This window comes from Cricetulus griseus, chromosome 8 (genome assembly GCF_003668045.3).
Source record: "Cricetulus griseus strain 17A/GY chromosome 8, alternate assembly CriGri-PICRH-1.0, whole genome shotgun sequence".
NCBI classification, from domain to species: Eukaryota; Metazoa; Chordata; class Mammalia; order Rodentia; family Cricetidae; genus Cricetulus; species Cricetulus griseus.
Window position 1 is genome coordinate 43,234,052 of NC_048601.1, and position 23,736 is coordinate 43,257,787.

Here is a 23,736-nt window from a genome sequence, read left to right on the forward strand (position 1 = left end):
TCTTCCAGCACCTACATAGCAGCTAACAACTGTCTGTAACTCCAAGATCTGACACCCTAACACAGACCTACATGCAGGCAGAACACCAATGCACACAAAATAATTTTTTCAAGTGAAAAGGGTTGTGAGGGAACACTGCTGACAGGGTGGAATTTCATCCGTGGTGGGGACTGTGAAGTGTGACACCAGGCAAGTGAAGACAGGCTTCCCTGACAAGAAATCCATCAGTGGCTTTGGGGAGTGGGGACAGAACATCTCCAGGGGACTGTGGCAGAGGAAAAACTAAATCAGGATGAGCTTGGAAACCATGAGGATCCCACCCCTTGGGACCCACTTGCTTGCTGGTCTTCCTATGTATAATTCATAGAGGTGTCACGCCCCCTATTAAAACCAATTCTCTCCAGGCATTGGTGGCGCACGCCTTTAATCCCAGCACTCGGGAGGCAGAGGCAGGTGGATCTCTGTGAGTTCGAGGCCAGCCTGGTCTCCAGAGCGAGTGCAGGACAGGCTCCAAAGTTACACAGAGAAACCCTGTCTCGAAAAACAACAACAACAACAAAATCTCAATTAGCTGACTTATGTAGTAAAGGCCTTGTGAACAACACTATGATGATGATTTAAACATGGTTAAGGCACCAGATAAAAGGCCCATAACACTCTGGGGCTTCTGAGATGTTTCTTTCAATAATAGTTTCTTGCAGCCACACCCAAGGACCTGAGTTTGAGTTCCTAGAACCACATGGTGCAAGGATTGAACCAACATCTAAACTCCTGCAAGCTGTCCTCTTATCACCGCACGTGTCATAATAAACACACACACACATACACACGCATGCACACGCATGCACACACACAATTATTAAAAATGCTACAAGACCCAATGTGAACAGTCGGTTGAAATTTGCCCTGTATTTAGGAACATGGGTGTGTTACAAAGGTGATGGCAAATGGGGCTGGAATATAGTTCGGTGTCTGGCATGCAAGAGACCTTCTAGTCCATCCTCAGAACTGAAATATGAATACCTCCCCCATCCCTGAACAGAAGGAGTCCATCATGCTCATCTTTACACATGGACAATGAGTCTGAGCCACAGTAAGCTGGGACATACAAATTTAAATGAATGATTTCAAATTTGTTGACTAGGAAAGATGACAAAATAAATAAAAGGACATCCCTGATGAGTTGCCCTCCCCCCCATGGATGGACAGGGAACAGACGTTCGGGTACAAAACAGTGGACATTGGCCCAAACTCTAAAGAGATACTTGGCAAGTTAACAGGTATGAGGATGGGCACACACACTGTTCTTCCACACCAACTCCTGTGTGAATAACCTGCAGAAACTCTTTTGTGTTTGCACAATCTCATGCAAGAGCATGAAGTACAGTTCTGTTTAAAAAATAAACCAATCACCATGCAAAGAAAATCACCAACATATATGCCACGGTGAGAGTGTGGAATGCCATAGAGCAGAATGGCATGCTCCAACATAAGGTCTAAGAGGAAATGAAGACCTTTGTAAGGGTTGCAATAGGATAATCACATTCAGATTTCAGAAAGAGTATTGCCATAGCACAATGCCATGGATTCCTGGGACTTTAAATGAACTCTAGGGCTTAAAGCACCAGGGTTACTAGTATCCATTTTCATACAAGATCCTTATTCTCTAATGTGTTTGGTCCTATTGAAACCTTTCAGTATCTAAAAATACTTCAATGTTAATACCCAGGAGAAAAGCCATTATATCGTGTGTCTGCAACATGATCAGTGTGGTACCACTTTATTTTTTGTTTTAAAATAAACCATTTTTGGCGGTGGTACATGTCTTTATTCCCAGCTCTCGGGAGACAGAGGCAGGTGGATCTCTGTGAGTTCAAGGCCAGCCTGGTCTACAAAGTGAGTTCCAAGCAGATAGGGCTGTTACACGGGGAAACCCTATCTCGAAAAACCAATAAATAAATAAATAAATAAATAAATAAATAAATAAACCAGTTTTGCCCTTAAATGAAAGAAATAAAGAGTGTTGTATCTTATTTAAAGATGTATATGGAGTAAAAGTAAATTATACCAACAAGAATGAAGACAATCCAATACAAGATGGTAGTTAGTTGTAGGAGCTGACTAAAGTTGTATTTCCTTCCTTTCACAGATGAATTTATTTTTATTTATGTGAATGTGTGTGTGTGTGTGGGGGGGTGTACACATGCCAGCAAAGGCCAGAAGAGAGTGTTGATGCATACACACACCCTCAAAGGTAGAACTATCTTTACGGTTCTGAGAGCTGCGTTTCTTAAGCTGAGTGTTGAGTGCACCGAAACCCCTCATTATCTGTATTTGTGGGTGTGCCTTCCAAACTGATAGGCAAATACTTTGTCCATTGAGAAAAGTATGTACAGCAGGGATGGACTCGGTGTTGGAGTGCTGGCCTAGAACACTCAGGGTCTCCCACCCCCAGCACCAAATCCAAAAGAAGGGAAGGAAAAACTCCACATCCCAAGGCAGAGAAAACCACCTCTTCCCTTCTCTGTAGGGTCTAGTGTTTTGGCCTGTGCAGTACAGAAAACAAGGGCTGGGTATGCATAATTCATGGTATCTGGTAACAGGTAATGAAAAGCCACTTCTGGTGCCAGGTCCAGCGCCAGTGGTTGGGATTTAATAAGACCTTCTCTGGCCCCACTGTTCCCTCTCATGTTACATTATAAACCTCAGGCTCTGGGTCACAGGCAGCCCTGGGTGCTGTCACATGAATAATGGAGCTTGGGGATGCTGCGATGGTGTGCCTTTCACCAGCTCCCACCTACAACACATTCAGGACCTCTCAAATGTCCCCTGAATCTGCAAGAATCTGAGGAACTCTGTCCAGGATATTGGAACCCCTCAGGGCTCTGGCTTGACCAGATGTAGGGTGGTAACTACACTCCGGCTTGTTTTATAAAAAGCAACTGGAGTAGACCTTTGTTGTTTGAAATTTAGGGTATTTTGTTGTATGTATGTGTGTGGGCATTTGCACAAGTGCACGTGCACAAAGGTGCCATGTTTGCAGATACATGTGCATACACATGTGAGCGTTGTGTGTGGAGGCCAGTGGACATCTTCACTGCTGTTCCTCTGGGACAGGGGCTGTCACTGGCCTGGGACTCACCTATTAGGTTGGGCTTACTGGCCAGGAGCTCAAGGATCTGCCTCCCAATGCTGAAATTATAGGTGTACTATATCACCATGCCTGTCCAGGGATTTGAACCCGGGTCCTCCTACTTATAAGGCAAGCACTTTACCAACTCTCTAGCCAGTTTTGTTTGTTTTTTGAGGTGAGGTCTCTTATTGCCCAGGCTGGCCCAGAACTCATTAAGTAACTGAGAGTAGTCTTGAACTCCTGATGCCCAATTGCTAGGACTGTAGACATGGCTACAACACTCTAACTTGATTCATCCTTTGAAATACCCACTGACTCACCTCTTTCCTCATCACCATCTCCCACAACCCTGAGTCACAACTCCCATCATGCCTCCAGCTGTGACTGGAAGAAATGACTTATACCACAGATGGTGAGAGACTCTCTGCCTGGCAAAGCACACTCTGTTGTTTGTTATCAGGTAAACACACACATATTCGGGTGCGAGCGCGCGCCCACACACACACACACACACACACACACACACACACACAGATTCTGATGCTACAGTCTTGGGGAGTCCCTGGAGGCTGCTTACCAGCCCCCCCCAACACACACTGACGCCACAGTCTTGGGGAGCCCCTGAAGTCTGCTTATCAATACACATGCATCACACACAATTATCCCACCCACAGTTCAGCCCTCAGCCAGGCCAGGATGTTCTCAATGACATTTTATCTTTGGCTCTATGCTGGGAATATCTGCCCTACCTCAGCTCTTGCTTAGTGTTTCCTTCTCTTGCCTTGAAGAAATCAAAGCTGTCTTGGGAGGGCACCACTATCTCACGGTGCCTTTCCCACCCAGGAAAGGAAGCAGGATGCTCCTGGCTCATCGTGGCCATCGCCAGATACAGGCATGTGGAAAGAAAGAAAGAAAGAAAGAAAGAAAGAAAGAAAGAAAGAAAAAGAAAAGAAAGGAAGGAAGGAAGGAAGGAAGGAAGGAAGGAAGGCAGGCAGGCAGGCAGGCAGGCAGGCAGGCAGGCAGGCAGGCAAGCAGGCAGGCAGGCAGGCAGGCAGGCACGAACGAACGAACCAGGAGGCTGAGGCAGGAGGATCATGAGTTTGAGGTCAGCCTTGGCGGTACAGTGCATTCATGCCAATTTGGGCTACACAGGAAAACCGTCTCTAGATATGGTTCAGGGGTACAGTGCTAACCTGGCATATTTGAAATGTTGGATTTGATCCCCAGCACCACAAAAATAAATAAAGGTATTTAGAGAATTGGAGCTCTCCAGCACAGCTGGTGGCATTATAAACTATGTCTGGAAAACTGACAGTTCCCGAAAATGCTAAATATAGAGTGCACCACCCAACTCAGCAGTTTCACTAGAAGCTATGTACAAGAATTGAAAACATGTCTACACAAAATCTGGACACAAATGTCCACACCAGCAATAATCATGATCACCAAGTCCCCACCCTAAATATCCTCCAAGTGACGAATGCATAAGTAAAATGTGCTTAGCTACACAGTAAAATATTATTTCACAATAAAAAGGAATAAGTGCTGATATGAGCTAGGACACGTATGGAAACAAAACATCAAACTGTGAGGATAACTTAGTGGATATAGTTTCTTTTGGGGGTGATGAACATGTTCTGTAATTAAACAGGGGTGGTGGTTATGCAATTTTATAAAGAAACTAAAAATCATGACAGTATATATGTGTCTAAAAGTACTGGGATTAAATTGCAGCACTGCTGTTGTTAATAAACAGATGCACTCAAATTTATCGCATAGATTTTTGTAGGAAAAAATTAAAGCAGGCTGTTGATAGTGCAGCAACAACATATGTGGCTTGAGGGAGCCTGGAAGTCTTGCCCCCATCATCTAGGCTCCAGCCTCCCTACACTCACGTGGAAAATGATCCTTAGAACCCCAGAGGCAGCTCAGGGGGGAAGCTGAGGCTCCCCCACTCCCCCTCCCTGACCTGCTATCTGAGACAAGCGGTTCCTTAATCGCTTCAAAGTCTCAAGTGTGTGACTTAATTAAACTCCCATTTCTGGAGTGTATAAATAATGGAAAACGGCATTTATGTGCAGTGCTGTTTACTCTGTAGCCTATTACTAAGAAACACACTGAATTATTAAAGCGGGTAATTGGTTCTGCTGGGCCCCTCTTCCCTGAAGCCTCCTGTCACCCCTCTTATCAGAGTTCTCCTTAACTGACAAGCAGAATTAACTCAGGCAAGCCAGATGCTGTGATAGGGCCAGGGGAAGCAGCAAGCAAGATCACACTTCTCTAACACACAGCCCCAGACTGTCAGCAAGGAGCCTCACCTGGGGAAAGAAATGCTGAAGCACCCTGTAGAAGATAGAGTCTAAGAAGCTGATGGCGCTCACCATAGGCAAGGGGGCTCTAGAAGTGTCTCTCTATTGCAGTGCTTTGCTGAATCCATCTGGCTATCTGAATGTGAGAGAAAGATGTGAAGGAGCCAGGGTGGCCGGTGAGGAAATGGAGACACTAAATACAGCCTCTGGAAAGACAATCAGCTGATGTGGAATTCCATCCAAACCACATGTGGGCAGTGACAGTCCCTAACAAATGTTCTTGAAAATCCATAAATTGTATTGTGTATGTTTACTCGTGTGTGTGTGTGTGTGTGTGTGTGTGTGTGTGTGTGTGTGTGTGTGTGTGCGCGCGCGCGCGTGCTCTCAAGTGCATGCACATGTGTGCATATGTGGAGAGGCCAGAGAACTGCCTCAAAATGTCATTCTTCCTTGTTCTTTGAGATAGGGTCTCTCACTGCAATGTGGAGAGTGCCAATTCATCTAGGCTGGCCAGCAAATGAGCCCCAGGGATCTACCAGTCTCTCCGTCTCCAGTGCTGGGATTTCAAGTGTGTGTTTTCCACATGGCTGCTGGGGGTGGACCTCCAGTCTTCTTCCTTATGTAGTTAGGACTTTAGTGACAAAGCTGTCCCCTCAGCCCTAATCCACATGCTTTAGGAACACGAATGAACACAAAACACTTCCCCACTGAAGCTGTGATCAGACCTTTCACTTGGAAGGCAGACACGACACTGAGAACTTTACTTACACTTAAATCACTTTTAATGACCCATGGTTTGGAATCAAATCAAATATCATTAATCTTTCAAGACGGCCAAGCTGATGGCTTGCCTTGGAGTCATGGTATAATATGAGTAATGTCAAAAGCATGCCAAAAACCTGCCATGGGGGGCTTAATAAAATTATTTGATAAATGCATTAATTATGAACAGTACATTTTAAATTTGGGTCATGGTATCTGAAACATGGCTGAATTCCTAAACAAAGTCTAGGGCTAATGCAGTGTAGGTCTGAAGTGAGTAGCCATAGCTATGTAGGGTTGTGTGTGCATTTGCTTTCTGACAACTCTGCACACAAGTACACATGCTGGATGATTAGTGGGTGTCACAGCAAGAAACCAGACCCAAGGAGTATGCTTAAGAGGCCAGGCTCCCCTTTCCACTTTGGTGGTTTGACTCAACAGAAATCATTCTCTCATGCTGCCAAGAGATATAATCAAGGCATGGGTAAGGCCAAGCTTCCTCCAAAGAGTAAGGAGAAGACTCTTCCCTGGGCTCTCTCTAGCTTCTTCGCCCCACCAATGCTCAGAGTTCCTGAAGGTGTAGCTGTGGCACTCCAAATGTCACTGTACCTGGTATGTTTCCCCACATAGCTCTTTGGTTTTAAGTCTCTTCCCTCTCTCAATTCTTTTTCTTCTCCTTTTTAATTTTATTTTAATTTATTGATTGCCTTTTGAGATAGACTTGCTATGTAGCCCAGGCTGTCTCCAAATCCATAATCCTACTGTTGTCAGTTTCCTGAGTGTTGGGATTACAGGCATATAGCAGTGCACCCAGCCTATGTATGTCACATGTCCTTTCTTCTCGTAGGGACACCAACCCTCAGACTTAGGCCTCCTGGAGTCTAACTTCTTGAGATCCTTAGCTAGCAGTATCTGTAGAGACCCTTCTAAGTGACGAGCTCACATTCCACAGCAAGTCCAGAGGACAGAGACCATGCTTCTGACTATTGTGCTAAACATGCCACACAAGTGAGTTAGAAAGAGCACGCTGTGGACTGAGAAAGCTTCCATCTGGGCTCCTGAGGTAGGCTGGACTCTGGGCATGATGCCCACAACACACCTAACTAATGCTCTGTCATTACCCAATATCTTTGGCTTTTCTTTCCTTCCTTCCTTCCTTCCTTCCTTCCTTCCTTCCTTCCTTCCTTCCTTCCTTCCTCCCTCCCTCCCTGCCTCCCTCCCTCCCTCTCTCTCTCTCTCTTTCTTTCTTTTTCTATTTCTAGTCTGTGCTGGTGCCTTGACTGACACTCATTTCACAGGAATTGTTCCTGACACAGGAGATTCGATTTCCTCATCCTCCCTTCTTTTCCAACTAGGAAGTTGTTGGGATTCTTAAAATATGAAGCAGCAGAGTGAGCTTGAAATAAATGGACCTTGACGTGGGAGGGAGGAGTCAGCGGTCACGTAGAATCAGAAAATTTTATCTCAGCCCCTGAAAAAACAGTAAGAGTGATTACCTTGAATGGGAAGTGGGGGAGGAATGGCCCCTCCAGGAACTTCCTATCCTCCATCACCCCAGGCCAATCACGGTCTTTCATATTCACTGTCATTTATAAACTTTTAGTTTGGGGGGCTTTTGTTCTTGTTTTTATACAAATTATATAAGTAACTTTTGAGTAGCAATTTCCTTCAAGCCGAAACATTCTACCCTGGAGGGAGGCGGTGGAGATCTACAATGTGGGGGGGGTTGGAGAGATGGCTCAGATGGTTCAGAGCACTGGTTGCTCTTCCAGAGGACTAAGGTTTGGTTGCCGGCACTCACACGGCAGCTCACAACCATTGTAAGTCCAGTTCCATGAGATCCAATGCCCTCTTCTGGACTGTGCAGGCACTATGCATGTATGCATGCACAGACATACATGCAGACTGAACACCCATTAAAAATTAAATTAAAAAAAACCGACTTCACAACTCACTCTCAGGAAGTCCCTGAAACTTAGCAGATTCACAAGGTGCCTCCCAAGGTTACCTAAGCAGTCAGAACTGCTGAGAAGCGGAAACTCTCCTACCTGTCAAGCGGCCTGCAAGCTGTGCCTCGAATTCCAGGGTTCTAGCTTTTGAGGGTTTTGGTAGTACAGCTGCCTTTGAGTCCCCCATGACCCAAAGTGGACTTCAGTGTTATACTTGCTTTGTTCTTTCATCACTTCCCTATCTGGGGTTAGTAGACATTTGTTCACATTTCCCCAAAGAGTACCACACAGCAGTAACACACACATTTATTACAGAAAGCTTTAAAAACACACACAAGCACAAGGGGAACACTCGCAATTGGTTTCATAACCACTGTTAACATTTTGGTTTTTAAGAATTATATACTCCAGGGAGTGATGGCACACGCCTTTAATCCCAGCACTTGGGAGGCAAAGGCAGGTAGACCTCTGTGAGTTCCAGGCTAGTCTGGTTTTCACAGAGTGAGTTTTTGGATAGCAAAATCTTCACAAAGAAACCCTGTTTTGAAAAAACAAAAACAAAAAAAAGAAAGAAAGAAAGAAAGAAAGAAAGAAAAGAAAAAAGAACTATATACAACATTTATGAGGGTGTGAATATATACACATTTTATTTTTACAACAAAATTTTAAGCATTTAGTGTGTGTGTGTGTGTGTGTGTGTGTGTGTGTGTGTGTGTGTGTGTGCACGTGCATGTAGGTACATGTATGTCACAGCCCACATGTGGAGATCAGAGGAAAAAGTACCCCTATCATCTCAGCTGCCTCACTGGTCCTACATTTTTTTTAAGTTGGAAAGAAACAGTTTTTATAAGTGGCTTTATGTAAGTTATACATTCCAATTAAAAGAAAAAGAAGAGACTGTATCAAAGAGATCTTTACCAAAGGGATTTTCAATAGTGGTAAAGGGTTCAGAGTGTGGGATGTGTTCCCAGGAACAGCATGTGGTTAGCAGCTTTGCTCTTTGAGGCCCATAGATGCAGTTCAATTTCTAGGTCTACCATTTGGCTGTACTATCTAGAGGCAAAGGCTTTCACCGTCTCTACCCTGGGGCTACCTATCTGTAAAATGGACATATTGGTGATACTGGATGTCTGCTGGCCTTTGTCTTTCTCAGGAGTTTCAGGTAAGAGCACCTCAGTTATACTTTAGAGGGACTCCTCTTTAGTTCTCAGTTCCTGAGGTTTGGACCAAACCCCTTAGCCTCACAGCTGCAGGCACATGTCCTGGGTGTGGCCATCAGGGAGTGCAGATACCTGTGACTCAAGCACAAGCCCAGATCTGCTGGTAACAGTTCCACAGGGGGAAAGCACCTGAGAATGTCACTCACACAAAGCTTAAGGACAGGGGCAAGATGGTCCTGGTCACACCAGTAACTGGGCCTTTGCCTCTTTTGCTGTCTCAGGTTTTCAGTCAGTTGTTTTGTGTTTATGATGAAGTGATATTGAGATTACAGGCATGTGCTGGAAACCTACTGTTTGCTAGGGAAGGTGGTCTGGCTGATCCAGTGATAGAAGTGATCTGTCAGGTGACAGTGGAGACTAAATGAATTGGTGCTACATTTAACATGCTTCTCAACTGTCATAGTTAGCTTCAGATGTCAACCCTGGAGAGAGGGAACCTCAACTAAGGAATCAGCTCCCTTGGATTGAACCACGGGCATGACTGGGAAGGGTGCTTTCTTCATTAATAACTGATGTGGGAGGGCCCACTCCCTGCTCACTGTAGTAAGGCCAACCCTAGGTTTGTGACCTTAGGTCGTATAAGAGAACAGGCCAAACTGGGCATTGGTGGCACACTCCTTTAATCCCAACACTCAGGAGGCAGAGGCAGGCAGATCTCTGTGAGTTTGAGGCCAGCCTGGTCTACAGAGTGAGTTCCAGGACAGTCGGGGCTGTTAACACAAGGAAACCTTGTCTCAAAAAACAAAAGAGAGGGGGTTGGAGAGATGGCTCAGAGGTTAAGAGCACTGACTGCTTCTCCAGAGGTCCTGAGTTCAATTCCCAGCAACCACATGGTGGCTCACAACCATCCGTTATGAGATCTGGTGCCCTCTTCTGGTGTGCAGATATACATGGAAGCAGAATGTTGTATACATACTAAATAAATAAAATCTTATAAAGAAAACAAAAACAAAAGAGGGAGGGAAAGGAAGAGGGGGAAGTGGGAGGGAGAGGCAGAGCGGGCCAAACAAACTACAAAGCACATGCCAGTCATCAATATTTCTCCTTGGCCTCTGGTCAGTTCCTCCTTCCAGGTTCCTCTCTTGGCTTCCCTTGATGATGGACTGTGACCTGTAAACTAAATAAACCCTTCCCTCCCTTGGTTTGGCCAGTGTTTTATCATGCAGGAGAAAGCTAACTAGAATAGTATCCCTCATGACGGGTGTTCTCTCTCTCTAGTGCTGAGATTACAGGCATGTGCCAGAATGCCTGGCTCAGTACTGTGCATAAAGTTACAATGAAGTACTCATTATCATCACGATTATAATTAAATATTATCTTTATGAGACTGCCTTGGGTTTTTCTAAATGTGTTGTGTCTGAGCCCAGGTTGGGAGGCAGTTCAGCAAAAAGCATACAAGCTCTTATTTGTTACAAACCAAATTAAAGTGTGGGCACACTTGGTAAAATTCTCAGACAATGACCCGGGTTTCCATTAACCCATTCTCTGTCCATAAAAAATCAATTACTTGAATGTGTATGACTCTGGGGTCACTAGTCTGACAATGTTAAGACCTTGAAATTTTCAGAAAAATGAGAGGAAGAAAATAGAGCACAAAGGCTTGTGTCCCATTACAGCCATGGACCCCAACAGACATGTCATGTGTGACAAAACCCTGTTTGTGCTCCTGAGCATACTGCTTAGGTCTCAAGGAATATGTGGCCCACACCCTACTTTCTTAAGACTAAAACAACTGGTTCTGTGTCCTTGAAGAGACATCAAAGCTCTAGTTGGCCAGGATACCAGATCTGAAACTCTTAAGGAGCCAGTATAAAGGGTTCTGTTTCTTCCACTCTATCAACCATTAGTCAGGGGACAGGGCCTTATGTCCTCTCACATACACGGGAGGCAAGTCTCAGCATCCTCATGTCGGAACTCCTTCCCCTCCAAAAGAACCTGCTCGAATAAGGAATGTGCCTCTGAGCCCTCACTAGCACTCACTGTTCCTTGTGCCACAAGCCCTATGTTGGCACTTCATGCCCTATGTTGGCATTCGTGCCCTATGCTGGCACTTCATGCCCTATGTTGGCACTGCATGACCTATGCTGACACTTCATTTGCATCATCTCACCTCACCAGTGAGCTTGTGAGAAAGCCAAGGCTTCCTGAAGATTGTTGTATTCAAAATCACACAGGAGGCATCTGGGTCCAGTTATGGTTTAGCTCCCAACTAACAAGCGGTGGGCAGTGATAGTATCCAAGGACAACGAAATACTCTGAGGAGGGCTGTGAGTTAGCCCTGTACCAGATGCTTTACATCCATCCTTATTTGACTTCTCTGGACCTCAGTGTCTGAATGCCCAGACTCAGAAGTCATATTTTTGATTATGCATTCTGGATGTCTCATGGAAGATGTAACAGTCTAAAGAAAAAAGGTTCAACATGACAGGAGCTAGGATCATCACGGAACAAACATCTGTGTATATGGAGTTTCTAGGTCAATTGAAGGGCAAAGACCCACCCTAAGTGTGGGCGGCACCATTCCACTGTCTGGAGTCTTGGATAGAATTAAAAGGAGAAAGTGAGCCGAGCACCAGCGTTCAGATCTCTGCTTCCTGGCTGTGGCTGCTGTGTGATCATCTGTGTCTGGCTCCAGCTGTGATGATTTTGCCCCCATGATGCACCGTACTCTCAACTGTGAGCCAAATGAAGCACTTCTTTCCTCAACTTGCTTGTGTCAGGAAGTTAGTCACAACAATGAGAAAGTAACTATTATAGTTAGCCCCTCATTCTTTTTCTTTCTCTACTGCCCCAATGAAGCTTTCAGCCAACAGCTGATCTCTTTAGGAGTAGCTGGGGACTATTCCTCTGGGTATATCTAGAAGATGGAATCTTCTGTCTGATGTTATAAGTTGATCCTTTTGGGCAAATAACTGTAGCTAGAGAAATGAAGGTATTGGTGTGCTTGGTCCTGAATACACAAAGCTTACACTTCAGAAAGAATGGTTGTCATCTGGGCTTAAACCATCTGTCCCTTGGGATTGGGGTTCACACAATAATTGTGGGGGTACTGAGGAACTGGAAGTCAGAAGCTATGGTAGTTTGAATGAAAATGGCCCCTAGACTCAGGGACTAGCACTATTGGGAAGTGTGGCCTTGTTGAAGTAGATGTGGCATTGTTAGAGGAAGTGTGTCATGGGGAGCAGGCTTTGAGGTTTCAGAAACTCAAGCCAAGCCTAGTGTGACTCATTCTCTCCCTGCTGCCTGCAAATCCAGATGTCGAACTCTCAGCTGCCTCTCTGGGACTATGTCTGCCTATATGCCACCATGATTCTCACCATGTTGATGGACTAAATCTCTGATCAAGAGATGATACTCACTTAGCTTACATCAGTTGGCTGTTCTGACCTGTATCTGATCCTCCATTTCCTTCCTAGTCCCTTCATCCAAATTACAGGCATTTAAATCAAGCAAAGTCAATGGAATGGAAGAGAAATTTAAGCACCCCTCTCCTGCATATGGGAGGGAAGGAGGGAAGGATGATTCACTCAAGTTAGAGCTGGAGACATCAGCAGGAATCCATGTTTAGCTTAATTGATGATCGTTTACGAAAAGATTTAAGAGGTATGCAAATATGCAGGTAAGTATACACACATACATATACATTTTGGTCAGCTTTGAAAGCCTATAAGAAATAACATCCCAGGAGTAGCAAGCATGCCTAGTGTCCAGCTCTTAGTTACAAGCACTTCTCCTGGCCTGACACGTACAAGTTGCCAGAGTTCCTTGAAGAAAAGGTTGGTATAGTGACAGTACAGGATGAGCCTGGAGCATTTTATATAGTATCAGAGAGTAAAAAATGTACCCACCCTCTAACAAAATACAGATAAAACCAGGCTTGTCTGTGGTGGGAGAGTGCTAGCACATTATGTATGAGATCTCAGGCTTGATTGATCACCCAACACAAAGTCAAACCAAAAATTCATTCAGGGGACATGTAGTCAAGGACAGGATGAGCTCCTAGTGGCCAAAATGGTAACAGTTTTAGCAACACAACAGTCATACTGAGGTACAACCCAAAGAAAGCAGGGAAATTCTTGTGTCCAGCCTGACAGAAACAAGAGAGGAAATCACAAGCGAGGACCCGAAGAGACAGGAATCTCCCTGCAGGAGGACCTCAAGGCAGCCATGTCAACACTCAGCCTGTGGGGGGTCAGAGCAAACCCCCCACACCTCAACTGTGGGTTGTGTTTCCTTCCTGTATGCATAACCAGAACAGAGACAGGACAGGGTGACTACCCAGAGCAGAAACATGGCAAGTGCTACCTCAGGCCCAAATTAGTAATTGTGAATCTCTTTTTTGTTGTTGTTTTGTTTTTGTAGTCTTGACTGGCCTAGAACTGTCTACATAGAAAAAGCTGTCCTTGAACTCATAGAGATCTGCCTGACTCTGCCTCCTCAGTGCTGGGAATAAAGGTGTGCACCACCACACCCAGCCTGTTGTCACTCTTTTAGACAGCACAAAAGAGAAATGCCACGGTGGAGTTGGTTTTCCTTCTAGAGTCCTATAACCCGGGACCATCGTGAGTAAAATGTCTCAAACATTCTGATAAGGAGACCTTCCCAAATCACCCACCAGTATCTCTCCCGACTGGCCAGCTCCCTAAACTCCAATGGCAAAACCCAAAAGCAAGCCCCCCAAACCTGTCAGAAACAGGCAGTCTAAGGAACTATTGTAGTGTCCAGCCTGAAAAGATGACAACATACAACAAAGTCTGCTGAGTGGGACCCTAGAATGGAGACTCTACATGAACATTGATAATAATGTCTCAATGTGACTTCATCAACATGGTTGAACCCTAGCAGTGGAAGATCTTATGAGTCACAGTAGCTGGGTGCCATTTGGAACAAGGTGGACCCTGCCTCTGCTTTCTAGTTCAGTCCATATTCACTGAGTATCCACCATGAGGTCATCTCTGCCTTAGTTGTCAGGGGTAAGTGATCAATGACACAGGCAGTAGGCCTGAGATGGGAGGGAGAAAATCAAACACAATGCTCACACATCTTTGAATGCAACAAAAATAAACTTTTGACCAGAATGAGCTAGGAGATCTAGAGGGGTGGGAAGTGTCCCTATCTGCACAGCTTAGAAGGCTTCTTTGAGAATAAGACATTGGAACATAGACCCAAAGAAGTGAGGTCCCTTGCTACATGAGGATGGGGACAGGAATGCCAGCCCATTGACTGAAGGGAGGGTACAAAGAGATAGGGGCAGGAAATGAAACTGGGCTGAGATGGGTAAGGGCTTAAAGATCACATGAATAATAAAAATTTTAAGTTGGTTTATGTGGGGACATGCATATTTGGGGCGGGGGTCAGAGGACAACTTCGGTGGGGTTTCCACCTTGCTGAGGCAGGGTCTCTCATTTCTGATGGTGTGCTGCATACTCCAGTTTAGTTAGTCCTCAAGCTTCTGGGCAATTCTCTCTCTCTCTCTCTCTCTCTCTCTCTCTCTCTCTCTCTCTCTCTCTGTCTCTCTCTGTCTCTCTCTCTCTCTCTCTCTCTCTCTCTCTCTCTCTCTCTCTCTCTCTCTCTCTGTCTCTCTCTTTCTTTTCATTTTTGAGACAGGGTTTCTCTGTGTAGCTTTGGAGCCTATCCTAGCACTCGCTCTGGAGACCAGGCTGGCCTCAAACCTGCCTCTGCCTCCCGAGTGCTGGGATTAAAGTTGTACGTCACCAATGCCCAGCTGCTTCTGGGCAATTCTGTCTCCTCCTCTCATCTCATCCCCAGGAGAGCTGGAAATGCATTTGATGTGGATCCTGGAGATCTAATAGGTCAACAGCCTCACAAGAAACATACTTTTACAGGCTGCCCAGTCTCTCCCCCCCAAGAATTTTATTCTTAATGTGATGGGACACGCACACACCGGACAGCTTTAAACCGGCATTTGTGACCCGCTTTGTTCTAACTTGTTCAAGATTATTTCAACAGCTGTATGGAAATGAACTATAGGGGGAGCTATAGTAGAGCCGCTCAAACCAGAGTAGGCTTCCGCTGAGGTCCAAAGGATGGCAGACAGCAGGATCCAGGGACGTGGTAGAGATGGTAGGAAGTATGCTTTGTGGCAGAGCTGATAGGACTAATTTGAGTAAGAGTGGGTGTGTGTCAGACAACAAAACTGAGCTCTGGGTCCATAAGATGTCACATCCAGTAAAGGCACTTGCCACGAAGCCTGACAAATTGAGTTCAATTCCTGGGACTTACATGATGGAAGGAAAGCACAGAATCTGGAAAATTGTCCTTGAACTACCTACCACATGTGCTCTAGACTACATGCATGTGAACACACACTTAAAAATGAGCTGTGAAGAGAATCAAGACTCACAGCTACATAATATCATAGATGTTGCTCAAGTCCTTGAGATCAGGACAGTCCTCTAAGGCCACCGTCTGATTCTGAGAGGGCAACAGATAGATTCTGCTACATGACATCATCCCTGTTTATTGAGATCTTTGTTCAGGCATGAACCCTCTGATGAGATCAAAGGGAACGGCAGGAAACTGGTGAGGAGCAAGGATGTGTTTCCTCTCACTGGGGTGGCTGGGGAGGCGGCCAAGGGCAGCCAGCAGCTTCTCCATTGTCTCCTCTCCCTTCAAATCCCAGGAGGGCGGAGACTCCATCCTCCACCGCACAGCAAATGCCTGGCGGTCTATGTGCCAGAAACATTTGCCAAACAACTGTGGAGCATATTGACAGAAGCATATCACAGGACCAGGAGGGAGCTGAAGTCTTTTTCAGAAACCACATTTTGGGGACTGGCGAGAAGATTCAGAGGGCAAGGAGCTAGCTTGACAGCTTGAGTTCAGCCTCAGAACCGAACACGGTAGAAAGAGAAAAACAAACTCCTACAAGTTGTCCTCTGACCTCCACACGTGCACAGTGTGACAAGCTCATGCACATACAAACGCATTTTTTTTTTTTTTCTGAAAGAAGCCATATTTTAAGAGAAAACAGGCTATCCCAGAAGAGAAAGAATAGAGTCCAAGGACGGGTCTGAGTCTGAGCAATCAGTGAGACAGTGCAGGGGATGTGGAGCTGATCTTGCAAGCAACAACATGTGACAGTGATGGCTGCAGTCTTGCTGATGAACTTAGGTGCTCGTCACGGGATCATCATGTTAGAGCTGGAAGAGCTCTCAGGAAATTTTGAATCAACCTGCTCATTTTTTATAGATGAAGAAAAGAAGATAAAAATGGCTTGGGACCAGATTTCACAGGCCATGTTCATCTTCTTTCCCCTTTTTAATCTCTCTCTCTCTCTGTCTCTCTCTCTGTCTGTCTCTCTGTCTGTCTCTCTGTCTCTCTCTCTCTCTCTCTCTCTCTCTCTCTCTGTGTGTGTGTGTGTGTGTACTACCATGCATGTTCTACATCACATGTGTGGTGGTTGGAGGACAACCTTAGGAGTGTCCTTGCCTTCCACTGTGTTAGAGACAGGTGTTTATGCCTGACTAGCTGGCCCTTAAGTTTCTGGGGGATTCTTCTTCCTCAGCCTCCCATCCCAACACTGGAGAGCTGGGATTGTAGATGTTACTGCGTCCAGCTGGACCTGGTTCTGGGGATCCAAACTCAGGTGCTCACACTCACAGGCCAAGCACTTTACTCAGCGCCAAGGACTTTACTCGGCGATCCATCACTTCAGCCCTATTCTTTTTTATATTGCTGATCCCATATTACATTAAACTCCCTTCTCCATGTGTAGACGCAAAGAGTTTCCTGAAGCAAAATGGAAATGCAATCTTCTCCTCAAGTTTTAAAACTATCCCCAAGTAAAACTCTCATTTTAGAATTTAGCTTCATTACAAAAAAGAAAAAAAAATCTCTTAGCAAACTTCTTATCATTCACTGAAGATTGGGCAGCTCACCATGTTCCCTTTTTTATTTGGCTGCCAGGAAGCTTACAGCTAAATTTAGCACTTAATCCTTCAGTAATAGTGGTCTAAATTTTTAGCAAACAGTACTTATTACACCCCTCCACGACCCTTCTTATACAACTATTTTAATGATTTTATTGCATGTGTATCCTTTACTGTAGTCACCTCAAATTCTTTTTGGAAGTCAGCCAGGTATAAACCACCAATAAACCAAAACAGAAGGAGAATTTCATTTTGGTTGGGCTCTCCAGGGGTGGTTACTTCCAGGACAATGTCCACTTTCAGATGGCATTCATGACCTGAAAGCTCAGACCTGCCCTTATAGCTTCATGTTTATATAGAAGGGAGTCACCACAGGACAGATTGCATGCAAATGGCTAGTTCTAAAATTGTAGGGTCTGCCTGCTAACCAGGCAAGCCCATGGAAAATTTGCTGAAAATGAAAACAATATGTGAAAGGAGCAAGCTCCATTCCCCCTCCTGACGTGGCAGAACTTCACTTACAGCATGGCCCTCAGGAGGCCAGCCTAGGCTCTGTGTGGTCAGCAGGTGGCCAGCTGAGTCCCATCTCAACTCAAGCTTTCTGCTAACTACAACCACAGATCTGACCCTCACCACGAAGGAGAAACGAGATCTCACGTAGCCTCTATCTCCTCTGGATTTTGGCCACGTGAAAAGATTAAGCCACAGGCTTTCTCTTCCCTCCCTAGATGAAATTCCTTCTCAACCACAAAAATTTCATCCAGGCAGAATTTGAAAAGCAATAAAGGAGTCGGTGGGGATCGTGCCCTCCTGCTCCCTTTTCACTTTAAAACCTTGAGGTACCCTTGGTGTGGAGGTAGCAAAAGAAAAACACCCCCAGAAAATGTCCGACTGTTTGTGTATTTGAATCTGAGATGCCTGGTGGCAGTTTTTTCACACTTTCCAGAGTTTGTGAATTAGTTCTTTATTCCTCTGGCATTGGACATCATTTCCATGATCATCTAAGAGATATGTTCAAAAAGAAAAATGGCTTCCAGGATCCTGTTGCCCGAGGCAATATACCTTCTCTCCATCGTCCATTGGGATTCTATGCATGATCTCCTGCAAGTCAGAGCCAATTTGTTCAGATGGAGACAAGAGGATGCTGTCCCAATGTTTCTAACACCTTGAAGGATGAGACACATCCAAGAATCCATGATGCTGCTTTAGAAAAACCTCAGTACAGTGATGAATTGCAGGCAAGACTGTTGCCTGACAGCAAGCAGCTCAGCTGGTTCTCCCCAGTCCCAGGCTGCCTGAGTCTTTAGCCTCATCTAACTTTTACCTGCAAGCCCTGCAAGAACAACTCTTTTAATTCAGTCTGTAAAACTCAGATAATACTAATAGGTGCGACACGGAGCAGCTCTGCCACTCTGATGTGTACAAAAAGCAAAGCTGAGGGATGAGGAGATGGTTCCATTAGTAAAGTGCAGGCGGGGCCCAAGCATGAAGACCTAAGTTCAGATCCCCAACTTCTATAATTGCAGCTCTGGGGAGGTGGAGACAGGAGGATTCTTAGGGTTCTCTAGCAACCAAATCTGCAAGCTCAGTGAGAGACCATGTCTCAAAAACAAAACAAAACAAAAAACAAAAAACAAAGATGGAGAGAACTCAGAGAACACTGGATGTTAACCTCTAGTCTTCACATGCATAAACACGTATGTACACACAGAGTGCAAAGCGGGGAGGCAAGAGCACACATTACTAACTCTGCTCCCATGTCTTAGGATTCTGCAGGGCTGGCTGGAGTCTGAGAATCTACATTTAAAACAAGTTTTCATGATGCTGAACAACAGTTCTAATACTGGGAAGTTTATGGACCATTATCAAAGGGTTACTATATGGACTGCAGTGTGTGTGTGTGTGTGTGTGTGTGTGTGTGTGTGTGTGTGTGTGTGATTATTAATAGCTATTTTTACATGGTGCTGTTGACACTGTTTGTGTTCAAGTGATAACAGCTTTTACTATCTTAGACATCCTAATGAACTTGTAGCTTAAGTCTGAAGTAATCTACTGTAAATAAGAAACCCCAGCAAACTAGAGGGGAAAAATCCTGCTAATTATACAACAGAAATAGCCTGATTTTTAAAAAGTGCATACTCAGAACTTGTAAAGAGTTCTAAGAACTTTAAAGTCTTCAATTGGGGGTGGCCAGATGCCTCGGTGGGTAAAGGTGCTTACCGCCAAGCCTAAGGACCTGAATTCATTCCTGGGCACATACATACCAGGTGGAAGGATAAAACCGACTTCTGACCTCCACACATGCCTCCCTCAACATGCACAAACAAAATAAACAATCAAAGTAATAATAAAAAAATAAGACTTAGATTGCTGTGGTATTTTCTCTCTGTGGTATTTTCTCTCCTGACATATCCATGTGCATTTATTACAAGTAGAGAGAGAAAAGCTGACCCAGCTACTTCTTAAGGTTTCATGTTTCTCTTAACTACAGTTAGAAGAAAAAAAAAAGCGCCCAGACTTCGTCATTATGGTAAAAAAGAATTCTTCAACTTGTTTCAAGTAATTAAGGAGCCAGCAAATGTGGTCGTTGCAAGGCAGTTAGAAACAGCAGCTCTGAAGGAGCAGAGGAAACAGACCAACTTTAAGACTCGGGGACTGTTCAAAACCATCTCCACAACAAAGGAGATGAACACGAATCCCTAACCTGCGGGCATCCGGTAACGCCAGGACCAAAGATAAAAAGCTGCGACGAAAGGCAGCCGCGTGGATCGCCTCGTGTGGGGAAGAGGGCAGGGTCGAAGGTTAAGATGGTTTCCCAGCGGGAGCCTTTGGCGGTCCTACAACTCCAACAGAGACCAGGAAACCCCCAGTCTGCCTCTCCCGGTGCCACGCACCACTCCTTCCAAGAACAAAACTTCTTTCTAATCAACTTGAGCCAGCCTCCCGCTCGCGGGCAGCACGCAAGCCAGTCCTGGCTCAACATCTAACTTTTCCAACTCCATCAAGATCTAGGCTTTCGCTCTGAATTCTCCCGTGAAACAAGAGAATGAGCTCCAGTTGCCTGGCGATGGCTTTTGAAAAATTAAACAAAGAGCACATGTTTGCAAGAACGCAACCAGACGCCTTACCCTGACACTTGGCGACCCATAATCTACAAGCCACTTTCCCTGACACTCCTTCATGGAGGTGCATAGGTGTCACCGGGGTGGTCCGCTTGTCTCGCGGGGTAGGAAGAGGTAGAGAATGGGTAAAACTTGGAATCTGCCTCTCCATCCATTCAGCCCCAAGCCGCCCTTGAACTTGGCACCGTTGTGGGTAGCGAGACTCACGCCCCAAGATGGAAGGGATCCAGGCTGCCACGACTCACCTAGCCAACTTCTCGCGGCTGGCGGCGCGCGGGCGGCCGGCTCGGGGGCGCAGACGCGGGGGCCGGCGCCTAGGGAATCGTCTGCCGGTGGCTCGGGGGAAGGCGCGGGGCTCCGGAGGGCGCGTGGGGACCGGCGCGTGGCGGCGCTGAGGGGCAGCCTCGGGGAGCACGGGGAACCCAGGGGGCTCCGGGTCGCGGCGGGCGCGCAAGGACAGCAGCGCCAACAGCAGCACGGCCAGCGCCAGCAGAAGCAGCGCTGCCGCCTTACTGCGGAGCTTCATGGTGCGGCACGGCGGCCCCGGGGCGGCGCGGACCCTCTGCGCATCGCGGTCCGCGGCGGCAGCGCAGCGTCCAGGCTGGCTCGCCCGGGACTGGGGTCCAGACTGGCGGCTGCGGAGGAGGGCTGGGAGGAGGTGGAGGGGGAGGAGATGAGAAGCAGGGGGAGGGCTGGGAGGAGGCCCGAGAGGACTCGGATGGAGCAGCCCTCTCTACCGTAGTGTGTGGAGTAGCGGCCCTGCAGCCCACCACAGGCTGCCAAGCGCCTAGACCTCAGGTAGTGCAGGCTTGCCACACCTTCATTCATTCACTTCATTCATTCAGTGAGTACTCATATCCACCCCCACGCACTCAGATTCACTCTCCAATCCACCCAGTCCTCCGCAGACTCTCTCCCCGGCTCAAGCATGCATCCACTTACTGAAGACTCACTCTTCCACCCACTCACTAGCTGTCCCATCGGTTCCCCCACTGCCCACCCACCCATTCCATCCATCAGTCCCCTCATGTGTCTGTTTATTGCATACATGATTGCATCATTGGTTCCATCCATTTATTCTGCAGGCTTGGGCACCAACCCAGTCCCTTTGACCCAGGGCAGAATTTTTTGCACTAATGAATAACTGCTGGATACAGTCTGTCTAGGTCCATGTACTCTACTGCAGTTGTAGAACAGATTGCAAGGTTTAAATTTGAAATCTTGACAGTCACTGGCTCAGTGAACCTCAGATAAACACGGAGCTTTTCCAAGCTTGCAAAATGGGAATGATAAGGCTGCTACAACAGGCCTCTATGAGCATTAAGTTAAATAATCCTTTCAAAAAGAACTGCTCAGTGTAGGGCTCAAAATGGGGACCCAGTGGAATTTGTGGCAATGAATACAACAAAATAGTTTATCATAATATACAGGTATACATCTTGCTTTCTTGTCTGGCATAGAGTTAAGATAGAATAATAACTTCACAATCCAATGTTAAGAATGGACTCTTCAGAGATCTCATTATTGGCAATTACCAGATCCAGGTCAGAACTGCACAGCTCTTTTCCTAAGGCATCCCAGTGAGGACCTGAAACATTAGGACATTCTCTTCTACTCTTCATGAACTGACAGGAGGCATTCTATAAACTCTCTCTGTGGCACATTCCTGGGCTTCTAGAAGGTTGTTGTCTTATAACTCATCTAAAACTTAATTACATTATAAATCTTTATGTGAGCATCTGATTATAAGTCTTTGGGGACCCACTGCCCTACCAGTAAGGCTGTCTAATAAATGGGAAGCTCTTACCAAGCAAGCATCTAAGAGGTAGCAGGGGCCCAGTTAGAAATCTCTGTGGCAAACCTTGAAAGAAAGGAAGTAGCTCAAACAATGCAGTGGTTCTCCCTGGCTTTGCCAGGAGCCAGGGTGTCATAAATCCCACTGTTGAAGTGTCTAGACTTGTGGGGAGGGTGTTTTGGGTGGTCACAGTAATTATCAGGTTCTTCTGGCATGTTGCTAAAGTTGCAGCGGTGATCTGGACACTTGGCAGAGTAAAATGTTGACGTGGGCCAAGGGCCAACATAGATACTCAAGACCTGGCATTTGGCTTTTAAATTCAGAAATGCCGTTAATTTGGAGCATGGCCCAGTAGTAAAGACAGCTCCCCTGAATCTGCCTAGGTGCCTTCCCAGTTCCGTAAGAAGAATGCTGCACACAGTAAAGACCCAGTAAGGCAAAGTAGGTCAAAGGAATACATCACTGTGGCCTGGGTTCAGGCATCAAACACAAAGAAAGAACTTGGAACCAATAGACTGAATCAAACAAAGGATGTGGTTTTGTGGAAGTTTGATGGATATGTGCATTTTGTGTGTGTGTGTACATGTACATGCAGTTGCACATGTGTGGACAGGTACCTGTGTGTGTATGTATGCCCGTGGGTGGCAGAAGACACTTGGGATGTGGGTTTTTTCGGGGGCACTTTCCACCTCTATTTGGGGAAGCAGGATCTAGCATAGGCCTGGAGCTCACTGAGTAGGCTAAGCCAACTTCCTGTCTCCATCGCCAATGCTGACATTGTAATATACCAACACTCTTAAAGAAAGGGGAGAAAGCCTTCTACCTTTTTTTTTTTCTTTAATGTGGACTCCAGCCCTCTGAAACAGTATGGCCAAGGCAATTTATTGTTGTGGAATATTCCTTTATACTATGTGAAGATGTATCACTGTGATTGCTTTAATAAAAAGCCAAATGGCCAATAGCTAGACATTAGGAATAGGCAGGACTTCTGAGATGACAGAGAAAACCCTGGGAAGAAGGAAGTCAAGGTTGAGAGCCGGATGCAGAGGGAGCAAGACATGCAGGGGGAGAGGTAAAAGCCATGAGTCATGTGGCAGCACATAGATGAATTTAAGTTATAAGAGCTAGTAGCTATAGGCTGAGCTTTCATAATTAATAATAAGTCATATTTTTTGTGAGCTGTTGCACCAAAGAAAAAAATCTGTCTACAACTTAAAAAGGAAAGCATTTAATTGGGCTTACCGTTTCAGAGGACTGGAGTTCATGACGGCAGAGTAAATGCTTCAGTTGCTCTTTCAGCTGCCCAAATCTAATTTCTCCTTCTGGAACATTGATACCTCTAGCTACTGGTTGCTCCTGCCAGAAGTTAGACCCATTCTCTTTCCCTCAATTTCTAGATGAATTATTTATAGCCTCATAAGAAGCGGCTCCAAAATACAGTGGGGGTAAAACAACACATATCTGGAGTTTTGTTTGTGTTTTTGAGACAAGGTCTCACCATGTTACTCCAGTTGGCCTGGAACTTGCCATATAGACCAGGCTGTCCTCAAATTT

At 45.8% G+C, this 23,736-nt stretch overlaps 1 protein-coding gene across 1 annotated transcript in view; it reads right to left on the bottom strand.

The window, feature by feature from the left end:
- The window catches only part of Gxylt2 (glucoside xylosyltransferase 2), an 81,174-nt gene extending 60,261 nt beyond the window's left edge, over nt 1-20,913 (bottom strand). The window contains exon 1 of the mRNA XM_027428976.2: nt 20,633-20,913. Coding sequence (XP_027284777.1) covers nt 20,633-20,913 — 281 coding nt within the window. The remainder of the gene's footprint in view (nt 1-20,632) is intronic.
- Nucleotides 20,914-23,736: the final 2,823 nt, after the last annotated feature.